Here is a 14,685-nt window from a genome sequence, read left to right as displayed (position 1 = left end):
TCAGCATGTCCAGAGTTCTGCTTTCTTCTGTCAACATCTTTAAGGAGCATTGAAGTTCTGATCTTTCTAGCACCCATCCATTTGACCACCTTTCAGTATGTGATATATTCAATAGCTTTCTGTAACACCACATCTCAAAAGCAACTCTCCATTTCCTATTAGACTTCAGTAGGTTTTAGGTCTCACATCCATGAGTTGCCGTTGGGAAAACAGCTGCATTCAAAATGCTCTTAACTGTTCTTGTGGAGATAGATCCCACCTTTCAGATTTTAGACAAGTCTCTGACTTTTGTTTTGGCTATTCCTAGTCTTCTTTGGATGTCTTCTGAACCACAATTCTTCACATTAATAATGGATCCCAGGTATTTGAACTTGCTGACTTCCTCAGTTCTTTTTCTGTTAAGGTACACATGTTTCTTAGGAGCTTCTCTGTTTATATTTCCTTTGAGAACCATAATCTTTGTTTTGCTAGGATTAAGTTGAAGTTCTTTGTTCTTACTGATCTCATTATCTTTGTTAAGGATTTACCCTAGTTCTCCCTTGTCATTACATTAGGAGTACTGTTCATCAACATACCTCAGATTATTGATCAGTCTGCCACCTCTAATTCCCATGTTAAGCTCATCCAATACTTCATGCATGATGCCCTCAACATAGATACTAAACAGGTGAGAGAGAAAGTAGGTATCCTTGCTGATCCGAAGCTAATCAGTTATTCCAACATCTCTTTTTACTGTGGCTTCTTGCTCACTGTACAAGTTAGCTATCAACCTGATAATGTGTTGAGGAAGACATTTTAATTTCATTACCTCCCACAATTTTATATGCTGAACACAGTCAAAAGCTTTGGAGTAGTCTATGAAAAACACATTACCATAGGGCAGTGGTGTTCAACCTTTTTTACTATGTGAGCTACTTTTCTATAAAAAGTTATTCGGCGATCTACTCTGTTATATAGATCACGTTCCCCCAACCTGATATCTCATTATGCACAAATACACAACTAAAAACTTTATTTGTGTATTTAAAAATTTATTTATCACTTTTAATTATTTTAATGCAACAAAATAAAAAAATCAAATATATTGGAATAAAATATTTATTTCTCTATTTTGGAAAACCGAAGTTAGAAAAAACAACACATTGATTACAAACTCACAAGTTACAGAAAATGCTGGTTGATTAAAAAAAAGAAAAAAGTTAATGTGAAATTTGGCATTGTTTGGACCTTGCAATATTTTCATAGTCAAGTTGTATGAAGAAGTGGTCAATTCGCAGACAATCATCCAAATGATCATTTGCAATTTGGTTTCTTAATTGATTTTTTATGATGGTCATATTTGAAAAAGCGGATTCTGACAAATATGTCAATCCGAAACACGACAGAATTTTTCGCGCAATATCAGTTAATATGGGGAATTTTTCATGTGCATACTTCCAAATGACTTCATTGTTTATTGATTTTAAATGTAAACTATTCTGAATATTTTTATTATTTCAAGTTCTACTTCAGCTTGGTTTATATCAAACAGCCCACTAATTTTATTTGAAATTTCTGTGATGTTCACGTTTTCTTGAAATGGATTATTGATAAAAGATACAATCATTTCAGTTTTATTAAAATCTTTAAATCTTGAATTTATTTCTTCCTCAACTAATTCTATTTCACGAATAAATTCTTTTAAATCGTAGCAAAGCATTTCTTGATTTTGTTCATTTTAATAAATATGGGAGATGTCTAAATTCGCAGTCATTTATATTTTTCTTTAAAAAAAAGTAAGTATTGTTGGAAAGTTTTAATTGAACTTAACCTTTCAATTAAATTTTTATCTCTACCTTGTAACTCTAAATTTAAATTGCTTAATTTCGTACAGAAATCTACTAAAAATAAGTGTAACAACGATCTTTTATCACTCAATTGTGGATAAATAACTCCTTTTTCATCAAGAAATTTTTTATATCATTAATTAATACAAAAAATCTTTCTAAAAATTGACTTCTGCTGAGCCCAGTGAACATTATTGTACAACAGAAGTTCCCTATCATCATCTGCCTGTAATTTAAATAACCACCGTTGCAGGGCTTTTCCTCGAACAGAATTTACAATTTTAAATGTAATATCCAAAACATCTTTTGTGTTTAATCGTTTACTACACAGTACTTGTTGGTGAATAATACAGTGGTATGTTAAAAAATCTGGATATTTGTCATCATTTTTATATAATGAAATGAAGCCTGATTTATTACCTATCATTGCAGGAGCACCATCAGTAGTAATAGACACAAATTTAAAAAATGGAAGTTTGTGTTGTTTCACAAATTCATCAAATGCCGAAAAAATGTCTTCTCCCCTAGTCCTTCCCAATAATGATATAATTTTCAAAAGTTCTTCTTTACTTGAATAATCTTGAAATACCATTAACTGAGCAATATCACTGAAGTCATTTGATTCATCAAATTGTAATGAAAACGCAACACACTGGTGAATGTCTGACATTAACCTGGCCTGAAAACTTTTATCTGGCAATTGGAACTCTTCCTTTCGGCAATTTGAAACCTTGTCTGCGTCCTAGAAGTAGTATCTCTCTCTAGTGACGTCTCAAACCGAGAAGCTCCTTTCTGGAAGCTGGAAACTGCTCTCTCTCAAGCAACATGGATCCAGGCAGTCTCTCTGACGGCGACTTTGGACCAGGCAGCCTCCTCTCTGACAGCAATTCTGGAACCGGGACCCCTTCTGCTTGCTTCAGTCCCTTTTTATTAGGCCTCCTCTGAGACCTCGCATGAAGTTTGGCAATCTCCAAAGAATCGGTGTGAGTCTTTCATCTTAAGTTTCAAGTTCGGCACGCCTTTTGTTCTCCTCCACTTTCTTTTGATTGTAAGTTTCCGGCCATCGGAAAGTTATTTGAACTCTTTCTAACTGACTTCAGAGATGTTTACACTTAGAGCCTGCAAGCCTTTCTCATACATACAAGTTTCAATAACAATCTTTCTAATTCCATCATGTACAGCTTTGGTGACAAAAACATTGCCTTTGTTTTTAACACTCTAACATATTCTTATTAAAGCAATATATATACAGTTAGCTTCAAAAGAGTTATTTACAAAAACATCTAATACAAACTATACCGAGACAAACAAAGTTTATTTTTTTACAATATTCACATGGGACTTAACCTAAGTAAAAAATTGAAGTAATGTACTTTGGAATATTTAATATTTAAGCTACAATCGAGTTTTTACACTTTTTTACGATTATAAAATCGTATTCACTCAGCTCGCTGTTTGACTTCCACTGATACAAATTAATTCATTTACCCAGACTTATAAGAAAATTACTGATTTGACAATTTTGATGAAAAATAAATTAACAATAGCAATACATTTAAAGCGAATTAAAAATAATACAAAATAATCATCAAATTCCTGACAAGTACCCTCAATAGGTGTACATGATATGATAGTACTACATGAAAAATGTACATCATTATTAACTTCCTACCTACAATTTTCTGCCAAATCAATCTGTTACCTGTCAAAGCAACAACATTGTCAGATCTTATATTTATATATCTGTCTTCTAAGGCACTTTTTACCATATCAATCCATTTATATCTTGGTCTTCCTATGGGTCTTTTTCCTGCCAACCTGGCAGAGAACACTTGCTTTGCTAATCTTTCCTCGCCCATTCTGTTTAAGTAATCATACAACCTGAGATTAGCTCTGCTAACGCATTCCTGGATGCTGACAATATCAAGTTCTTTCCTAATATCCTCGTTTTTAATATGATATTGCCATTGATGCCATCTGTTCACACCTCTAATCTTTCTCAGGACTCTCATATCTGCAGTCTCTAGTCTTTGGTCAAGTGTTTTACTTCTCACCCAGCTCTCAGATCCATAAGTTAAAACTGGTTTGAACACTGTCTTGTATACAGCTAATTTAGTGTTCCGACTAATTTCTCTCTTATTCCATATGAATTTATTCAATTGACTTCCTACCATACCAGCTTTGTTGATTCTGTTGTCTATTTCCATATTTAATTTACCATCGTCACTAAAAATTGTGCCTAAGTAGCTGAAATGTTTTACTTGTTCCATAGGGTTCTCCGTTCACAACGCAGTTGACATTTTCAACGATCCTACCTATTTTCATTGTCTTTGCCATTTTGTTGCTGACCTGCATACCATATCTATTACAACAGTTATTCAATTTAGTCAGGGAATCTTGCAGGCTTGTAGCGGATTTATTTAGTAGTATAACATCATCCGCATAAAGCAAAGCACTGACATTAACATCGCCAATTCTGATATCATGTTTAATAACCCTTTCCTTCATAATGTGATCCATATAGATAATGAATAACAGAGGGGATAATGTACATCCTTGTCTCACACCAGATTTAACATTAAACCATCTTCCTGTACTTTCTTCAATTCTAACTGCTGACTTACAACTCAAATAAAGATTAAGTAATGCTTGATATAATGCTCCATTGACATCATATAAGTGTAGCGTATTGAATGGCTTCTCTCTTGGTACCTTGTCATATGCCTTTTCCAGATCGACAAAACTTAAATACAGATCTTTGTTATATTCCCATACTTTCTAGACTATTTGCCGTAAAGTGAAGATCTCATTCTGACAGCCTCTATTTGGCCTGAATCCAGCTTGTTCTTCACCAAGCTTCTCTTCCACAATTCTTCTCAATTGTTTCTCAAGTATACTTGCATAGATCTTGCCAGGAACACTCAGTAGGGAAATACCTCTGTAATTCTCACATTCAGTTTTATTTCCCTTTTTGTATATGGTACTATTAGAGCTCTACTCCAATCATCAGGAATTCGTCCCTCTTTCCACTCTTTCTGAACTATGCAGTGCAGCAACTGTAAAACTTTTATATCACCATACTTGAGCATTTCTGGTCGAATATCATCTACTCCTGCTGCCTTTCCACATTTCAAGCCTTGGATGGCTTTTTCTACTTCAAGTATGGATATATATTCCAGACTTTATGCCTGTTGAGTGTTTTTTACCACAGTGCTATCACTGCTTGTTTCGTTTAGCAAATTTTCGAAGTAATTACTCCATACTTCAAGGATATCTTTTTCTCCTGTTTTCATGTCACCTTTGTCTTCTCTAACTCCTTTTACAGCACTCTTTCCTCCATTTCTAAGCTTGTTCAACAACCTCCAGAATATCTTACCACCATTTATTTTCTTGCCAAAGTCTTCCCATGACTTTTGTTTAGCTAGTTTTACACAGTGTTTAGCTTTCTTACATTTGTCTCTGTATTATCTAAGAGCATAAGCTGACTTATTTGCCAGGAACTTTTGAAATGCTTTCTTCTCTTCCTTCACTGTCTCTTTAACTTCCTGTGTCCACCATGGAGTTCTGATTTTTCTGTCCTCACAGACAAACTGGTGCTAAGAGTTATGAAGAGATAAAAAGTAAGTCAAAAGACAGGATGTTTTGATGTCCTGCTATATTTACCAATTTTTGGATTGATGCTCCAAAGAAGAAGACAGACAACCTCACTATATGCCTGTTTGGCTGAATCAATCAGGGTTTTCTTCAAGGCTTGCCACTGAATCTCCAAGGTTTGGTTCCTGTTCTCAAACCCTTTCATTTTTTCTTCAGTAATCTGTGTATTTTAGTCTACAGTTCACATCTGAGAACTGCTCAACTTTTATTCGCTTTAAAACTTTCTTGCATGTTATTCTTTTCAATGTGAAATTCAATTTTATCCTGCTCAAGACTAAATAGTGATCACTTCCAATTTCAAATCCTCTGTACACTCTGGTGTCTTGCACCAGGGAGAAAACATCACTATCAACAATAACATAGTCAATGAGACTTTTCTTATTCCGTGCCTCTTCTCTCCGTGTGAATTTGTGCACATTTTTATGTTGGAACATGGTGTTAGTAATAATCAGTCCATGTCCTGAGCAGAAATCGAACAGGTATTTGCCATTATCATTAGCTTTGCTCTTTTCTCCAAATTTTCCCAAAATATTTTTGTATGTCTGACAATCATTTCCTACCTGCTATTTAGATCCCCAACAAGGACCAACTTTTCCTTTTTCATTGTGTCAGTTGCTTTCTCTAAAGCATCAAAAAATTCCTCCACTTCTACCTTAGTAGAACCTTCTGTGAGATCATAGGCACAAATAAGTCTCATTGTCCAATTTTCCCATTCTGATATTTGCCCACATCACTCTACTTCAGACTGCCTACCATTCAAGAAGATTAGCCTCGTATTTAGTGTTGAATACTATGTCTACTACTTCATTTGATTGTCATTGCCTAAATATAACATTTTATATTTATTGCTCAGAAAGATCTCGCCAGTTTTTGTCTTTTTTGTTTCAGTCACCCCTATTATGTCGATCTGGTATTTATTTAATTTCCTCAGCTAGCTCCATTTCTTTGCCATTCAGGCTTCTTATGTTGATAGTACTGATCTTTAACTCTGGTGATGTTGAGTTGGGGTGTGCTTTCAAATTTGTTCCAGTAGCTGACTTTTTGCTTTTCGCCCCTTGGCAAAAACAACGGGGGCCTTGTTTAACCGGGCAATGCCCCAGCCGGAATGAAATTTTGTCATATTGTACCATCATTTTTGTGTATTGGTTTAATATATTGTATTCTTATTGTATATTCCAATAAGAATACAATTTGATCGGGTAAATCCCAAATTGCCAGCCCATCCTCATTTGTTCAGTATCCAGGTAGATATCCAACAGGGTGCACCATGAGAAAGTGAGGATTGGACATTAGGTCAGAAGCCCTGGTCGGTTCTCTACATTCCCTTAAAGGCTATGTGGAGGTCTCCTTTCTGTTATACAGCTTTGACCCTTAAACACCCCCATAATACAAAATAATGATAAATAAAATATCATGTTTTCAGTTTTAATTAAATTTGTAAGCTACGAGGAATACACAAGAGATCGACCAAAAATCGATTCGTGATCGACCAGTCGACAGGTTGAACACGCCTGCCATAGGGAGTCTAAATTCTTTATGCTTTTGTGATCTGTCTAAGGCAAAGGATCTGATTTCTGGTACCCTTTCCTTTCCTTAAACCTGCTTGCTCCTCAGGTATCTCTGCCTCAACTTTGACTTCAATCCTATTTAGAATGACCTTTAATAAAATCTTGCTTGCATGTAGTTCTGTAGTTCTTGCAATCCTTCATATCTCCCTTCATGTGTAGTGGTATGAAAACCAACTTCTTCCAGTCTGTATGATTCTGTCTCCCATATCCTTGTAATCAGTTTATGAAACACTTTTATCCCTGTGTCCTTAACTCTGCTGGGATTCCTCCTTCAACCTCAAATCTTCAATCAAACCTGTAGATGTGATTATCACCTTTTGCCTTTCTTCTGTCAGTTTAACATCACGGAAGTTTCCACAAGGCTTACGTTAGTGGCTTGTTAAGTCAAGTTCGTTAATTTGAGAAGCTTTACTCATAACATCAGTTTTGTACTTTATGATCTCAATTTATCTTTCATTTTAATTACTATTAATGCATTTATTTCAGTTTGCATTATGAAAATTAAAAAATCAAAAAAGAAAAGCAAAAGCATACTTTACAATCTTAATATCACTATTTTTGATTATCATGCAGTTATTCAGTATTTTTGTTGGGCCCTTTATGCATTGGCATGAATTGTAATTAAAAATTTTAATAAATTTTTCCTCAGCTAATTATTGTAATCAATAATTAGAAGAGTTTGTAATCAATTATGATAATGGCTAATAAAATTTTTAATTTATATGAAAAGGACCTGTGTAGCTCAGTGGAAGTGACGTGTTTTCCATGACACTAGATCATCATAAGTTCAATTCTACTCACCAACTAGAGGAATGTTTACTAAGTTTTTTTTGACCAGTTCTCTTAATCAATCTCTGGTACGGGCAAGTGAGTTTTTCGTCCTGTAAACTCAAGAAAATCGACTGTAGAACCCACGCTATTTTCAGACAGTAAACATAGTGTTAGGATTAGAGATCACAAGATAGCAGCACGTGTTATTTGCCTCTCATCGCCAGGCACCATGTATAATTAGTGATAGCCTTGGGCCAGCTAACTCTGATTATCTACTGGTGGAGATTGAACTCCCCGCCCCCGTCCTGCCAAATCAGTCTCCAAAAGTAAGATAGGGCTAAAACGACCTTGCCTACTTCCTAAAAAAGGCATTAGATGGTTTTTTATTATTATTATTTTTATTAAAAGAGTCATTAAAAAGACATACCTGGTTGTGTATTTTTAGAAGACATGGATGACAAAATATTCAGAGCCAAACTTTATTCGGCCGAAACATATAGTAAGAGAAAGGGGTTGAAAATGAAGCATAAATAAAACCAGTAAACAAAGAGAATGATTAATTAAATGGATTATAGCTTTGAAAAATAAAAAATATGGAAACTAAAAATTTAATACCAAAACAGGAACAAAAACTAGTGAAGTATATACAATACCAGCAACATGAGAGTTGTGTTGGTCATTTCATGAGAATCATCATCATATTATACACAGCACAAAATTGACTATGAGGTGCCTCATGGTTTAAGATTATCTATTAAGAAGAGTTTGTTTGGTTTGAGAGTAAAAGGAGTTTGGATGGGTTGAGATTAATGAGAAGTAATTTGTTTAATTGCCAAAGAAGGCAAAATTAGGTAGGGTTGTATTGTGTTTATAGCATCCTGATTGATTCTGATTGCCAGAGATTTGGAGTAATGTAATTTGTTTCATCTTGGAAATCAATGTAACTTTTTCCATTTTAGGAATGTGTTTAGATTCTGTTGCCTAAATATTACCTGATGTGATAACTCCACAAAAATCTCACATTGTGTTGTTCTTAATACAAACTTAGATGGGAGATATCCTTTGTTTAGAATACTGTAATAGCCTACACCACACTAGCTCGTGTAATATTGCTGCTTGCTAGAAAGGATTCAGTTTTCATCTTTGTATTCAAGACAACCATCCCAGTGCACTCTACATGTGAGTCTAGTTCCACTGAGGCAGGCAGAGTGATGGAAATGGGACGTAGAGCTAGATACTGAGCCAAGCTGGATACTTGGCTCAGCAAGCACAATATTGTGGGAGCTTGGCCGTTCGGTAATATTGAAGAAGGAGTTAAGCCAGAAGGCAAAGCTAGCTGTCTTCACCACACTCTATGTCCCCATCCTCACCTATGATCACGGGAGTTGGGTAATGAATGGAAGAACACGGACATGAATCCAAGCGGTTGATATAAGGTTCCTTCGAGGGGTTGCAGGGCTGACAAGACTCAATAGAGTCAGAAGCTCTGCAATTCGGGAACCCTCGATACTCAACCATTGCTTCTCCATGTTGAGAGATCACAGTTACGTTGGTACTGGCACCTGGTCAGAATGCCACAAGAAAGGCTCCCCCAGCAGGCCCTCTTTGCCAAGCCAGAGGGTGGAAGGCCAAGGACTCGCTGGATAGATTATATCCAAAACCTTGGGCGGACACGTTTGGGAGTTCCACCAGAACACTTGAGCTTGGTGTCAGAGGATCGTGACCATTGGAAGTTCCTCTTGCAGTTCCCCACAACCCAATTAGGAAAGGTGGTCCTTGAAGATGTATGTATGTATTCTGAAATGGCATAATGCTACAAATTAAAAGTGTCAATTTATATTGTTTTGGGTAATTGTGTTTTATTTGAGTATTTATATTCTTCCCTTTGCATTTTTTTTAGGCCTCAGTGGAAAACAACCTACATTGTTAAAAAGTCTTTATCTCCCACATCAACCAACTTTGAAACTAGTACCTCTGTAAGTATTGTTATGTAGTCTTCTTTCCAATTTAAACAATATCAAAATTGGAGATATTAATGTCAGCTCTTTACTTTATGCAGACGATGTTATACTGCTAAATAAATCTGCTACAAGCCTGCAAGATTCCCTGACTAAATTGAATAACTGTTGTAATAGATATGGTATGCAGGTCAGCAACAAAATAGCAAAGACAATGAAAATAGGTAGGATCGTTGAAAATGTCAACTGCGTTGTGAACGGAGAACCCTATGGAACAAGTAAAACATTTCAGCTACTTAGGCACAATTTTTAGTGACGATGGTAAATTAAATATGGAAATAGACAACAGAATCAACAAAGCTGGTATGGTAGGAAGTCAATTGAATAAATTCATATGGAATAAGAGAGAAATTAGTCGGAACACTAAATTAGCTGTATACAAGACAGTGTTCAAACCAGTTTTAACTTATGGATCTGAGAACTGGGTGAGAAGTAAAACACTTGACCAAAGATTAGAGACTGCAGATATGAGAGTCCTGAGAAAGATTAGAGATGTGAACAGATGGCATCAATGGCAATATCATATTAAAAACGAGGATATTAGGAAAGAATTTGATATTGTCAGCATCCAGGAATGTGGTATGGTCACTTAAACAGAATGGGTGAGGATAGATTAGCAAAACAAATGTTGTCTGCCAGGTTGGCAGGAAAATGACCTATTGGAAGACCAAGATATAGGTGGATTGATGTGGTGCATAGTGCCTTAGGCAATAGAATTATAAGATCTGATAATGTTGAAGTCTTGACAAGTAACAGACCGATTTGGAGGAAAATTGTAGATAGGAAGTTAGTAATGATGTAAATTTTTCATGTAGTACTCTCATATCCTGTACACCCCTTGAGGGCAGATGTCAGGAACTTGATGATAAGGAATTTTAAATTGAATAACACTTCTTGGATTGGTACAGTAAAAAAAAATTACAAAATAGCATTCATTTGTGTGGCCATGAGCCATGTTTTATGATTTTTCCCTTAATAATATTATTATTAATCACACAGATGAGAAGTCACAAAACTCCTTTGAAAACTGAAAGAGGGAATCTAGAGGAAAGTGAAGGAATGGTAGTGACCAGTTCAGTAGAGCAGTGTGCCATACTTAAAAAATAAATAAATATATCTGTTCACTTCCCTATAAAGGTGAACATAAATTATACACAACAGTATGGAATTCCAGTTTACAAATCTAGCAACAAATTATTATTATTATTATTGTTGTTGTTGTTCCGGGAAACTCCAAGGAGTCGACTGACTCATCGAGGGAGGCCCTAACATCATGTCTGGAACAACTATTCATCATTCACACAGTATCTATCATATCTTGCCTTGAACTCATTCACGGTCGTAGCACCCACAACAGACTCTGGAAGCTTTTCCACTCATTCACCACTCTCCAAGTAAAAAACCTAGCTCTAACACCCTTGTCAACCATGCTCTTGCCCAGCTTCCATGCATGGCCCCTAGTCCTCCCACCACCAGTCATATTTTCAAAAATATCTTCTGGATCAATCTTATAAAAACCCTTCAGTAATTTGAATGTCTCAATCATATCACCCCTCCTTCGCCTATCGTCCAATTTCTGCAACCCACAAATCCTCAACCTATTCTCATAAGGTTCATTCCACAGACCTGTTATCATCTTGGTCACTGGTCTCTGGATCCTCTCCACTTCCTCCCCATCACAAAGAAACCCTGGTGCCCATAACTGGGCACAGAGGTCCAGATGGGGTCTTATCAAGGCTCGATACAGAGGAACAACAACTTGTTTGTCTCTGCATGTTAAAGTATTTTTCATAAGCCAAGTGATTTGGTGAGCTGTTTTAGTCACTTTTGCAATGTGCCCCCTAAACTTCAACTCCCTATCCACCAGCACTCCCAAATCCCTGGCCTCATCAATCTCCTGGAGTACGGTTCCACCAATGCGATATACTGCTGCTGTTCTTTTCACCCCAAAGTGCATAACCTTACACTTTGCCACATTAAACTAACATCCATTTTTCCTAGCCCAGTCCTCCAAACTATCCAAATCATCCTGTAAAATTTTGACATCCTGTGCACTCACAATTGCTCTACCCAACTTTGCATCATCAGTAAAACAAGTGAACACTTCCTCTCAGATCCTTTCCAACATCATTGAGGAACAAATTGAAAAGCAGTGGTCCAAGAACAGAGCCCTGCGGCACTCCACTAGTCACAAGACGTCTTTTTGACTCCACTCCTGAATAAACCACTCTCTGGTATCTCTCCTTCAACCACCCTCCTATCCATCTTACCAACCCTATATCTATCCCCATCTGCTCCAGTTTACTGATTAGGGTTCCATGTGGTATCCTGTCAAAGGCCTTGGCAAGGTCCAGTAGTATCACTGTAAACCCATTACCCCTATCCAGTTCAGCTGTCACTGTGTTATAAAACGTGAGCAAGTTACTGAGGCATGATCTACCCTTCACAAAACCATGTTGTCCCCCATACAATATCCAATTTTCATCTATCCAATCCTGTATTCTTTTCTTGACTAATTTCTCTAAGACCTTGACAATGATTCCTGATATGCTAATCGGTCGGTAATTTACAACAGCAGTCTTGGAACCACCTTTATGCAGTGGAACTATTTTCCCCTCCTTCCACCCGCTCGGGACTTACCCAGACCCGAGACTCAAATTAAACAAAATGGTCAAGGGTACTGACAATTCTTTAGCTGCTTCTCGTACTACACGAGCTGGTATACCATCCAATCCCACAGATGTATTGACGTTGAGGTTATGCAATAGACTACTCACCTCCACTTCATTCACCACAATTCCTGTATAATCTACTGGTTTATTCGTTTCTGCAATGTCACCACCTGGATGATATATTCTTGCAAAGTGCTCACTCAGTAACTCAGTTATCTCAACTGATTCAGTTACCTCCCTACCATCGGCATTCTTTAAAATCATTCTGCCATGTACATTTTTCCTTTTACTTGCTACATATCTAAAAAACTGTTTAGGATTCTCTTTAGCTTGCATGGCCAATATTCTTTCGTAATCCTTTTTTGCTTTTCTTAACACACTCGTCACCCTTCTGGCCTGTGCTTTATACCGTTCATGTGCCTGCCGGTCACCTTTCTCCTTAAATTCCCTCCATAGTTGTTTCTTTTTTTGCAGCTCAAGCTTAATGGTGTTATTCATCCATTTAACCCCTACTAGATTTATTATTCGGACTCTAGGTATACAATCAGCCATTGCTTCATGCAAGCACTTCTTAACTACCTCCCATGCACTATCAACTTCTAGTCCTTGCAGTTGTACATGCCATGGCACAGAGCTAATCAAACTCCTAAGCTTGTCATACTTTCCAGCCCGATAATTCCACATGTACCATGTCTTAATTGAAAATTCTACACCTTTAGCCACCTCCCAAGTCAAGACCCTATGATCACTCTCACCAATTGGTGGCAATGTGGTCATATTTGTTACAGCCAAATCCTCAGATGTAATTACTAGGTCAAGCACTCTCTGACCCCTAGTATTTTCCATTACATGCTGTCTCAGATAGTTATCCCTTAATAACCGCATAAAATCCAATTCCTTCCTCCCGTGTGTCCTCTCCTCACTCCAATCAATGTGACCATAGTTGAAATCTCCCATAATAATCACCCTCCTTCCACTCATTTCTTCTATTTGCTTGTGCATACTGTCACCACCATCTTTTCCATCACCTGGTCTATAGCAGCACCCAATTTTATATTTAGTTCTGCTAGCCACAATCTCACACCAAATGGCCTCAAATGTGCTGTTTTCTCTATCCTGCAATTCAACTTCTATTCTCCTTGGCTGTAGCTCATCAGCTATCATCAACAATACTCCTTCCCCCATTTTATTCTCTCTGTCATTTCTGAACACACTATACCCATCACATTCAATCCCACTAGCTATATCATCTACAGTCAGCCATGTTTCACTAATACCAATAACCTGTGGTCTGGAAGTGCCAACCATGGCCAAAATCTCTTCCTTCCTGTTCCTAATACTCCTAGTATTAGTGTACATGAATTTAAGACCCCCATTAGCCCCAACCCTACCTTGATACCTTATATTAACTATCCCACTCTGGTTTTTTGTCCTTATTTGCTATAGCATATTATATTCATTCTTACATTCAACTGCCTCCCTAAGGACTGTATATCTACTCCCCCCCCCCCTTTAACAAATCTAGTTTCCCTGAATTTGCACATCCACTACATTCAGCAACACTTTCTCAAGTCTTCTTACACCATAACCATTCAAATGCAAGCCATCCATCTTATATAGATCCTTTCGCCCATCAAACTCACTCCACACGTCCACAAATTCCACACCACTTGTCATACATAACTCATGCATAAAGTCATTCGCAATTATGGCCCTCCTTTTAAACATTTCACTGTCATACCATGGCAAAAGACTAATCATTCTAACTCTCTCACTCTTTTCTTTTGCTACCTCAAACAATTCATTCAGGTCTTCTATCATTTCCATTTTATCTCCTTTCAAATCATTCGTACCTGCCACAACAATCATTTCTTTCACCCTTTCCTTTTGCTCTCTAATAGACTCAGTTACATCCTTTATGGTCGCATCAGGTTGGTACGATTTTGTCAAATCCTCTACTAACACACCTCATACTAACGAGTCTCCATACAGCACTCTATCCTTCATTTTGTTCATGTTCACATTCATACGCCTATTTTTCCTGTCATACCTTTTATTATTGGTTGGTTCATTCAGTCGACTTTTGTTCATGCACTCTAGCTGCTGTTTTGCCCTTTCTATCGCACCATTCAACAACGCTATCTCACTCAATGCATCTATCTCATCTTTTTTATTC

General features: G+C 36.9%; 1 protein-coding gene across 4 annotated transcripts in view; it reads left to right on the top strand.

Moving 5' to 3' along the window:
• The window catches only part of LOC150098944 (uncharacterized), a 139,375-nt gene that overhangs the window by 34,270 nt on the left and 90,420 nt on the right, over positions 1 to 14,685 (top strand). For all 4 annotated transcript variants that reach the window (XM_090405425.1, XM_090405429.1, XM_090405426.1 and 1 more), the window contains one exon: positions 9,720 to 9,795. In XM_090405425.1, coding sequence (XP_090261551.1) covers positions 9,720 to 9,795 — 76 coding nt within the window. The remainder of the gene's footprint in view (positions 1 to 9,719; positions 9,796 to 14,685) is intronic.

This window comes from Typopeltis vanoorti, chromosome 15 (genome assembly GCF_054136105.1).
Source record: "Typopeltis vanoorti isolate ZY-2024b chromosome 15, IOZ_Tvanoo_1.0, whole genome shotgun sequence".
In the NCBI taxonomy this organism is placed as follows: Eukaryota; Metazoa; Arthropoda; class Arachnida; order Uropygi; family Thelyphonidae; genus Typopeltis; species Typopeltis vanoorti.
This window is presented reverse-complemented; position numbering and strand designations above follow the sequence as displayed.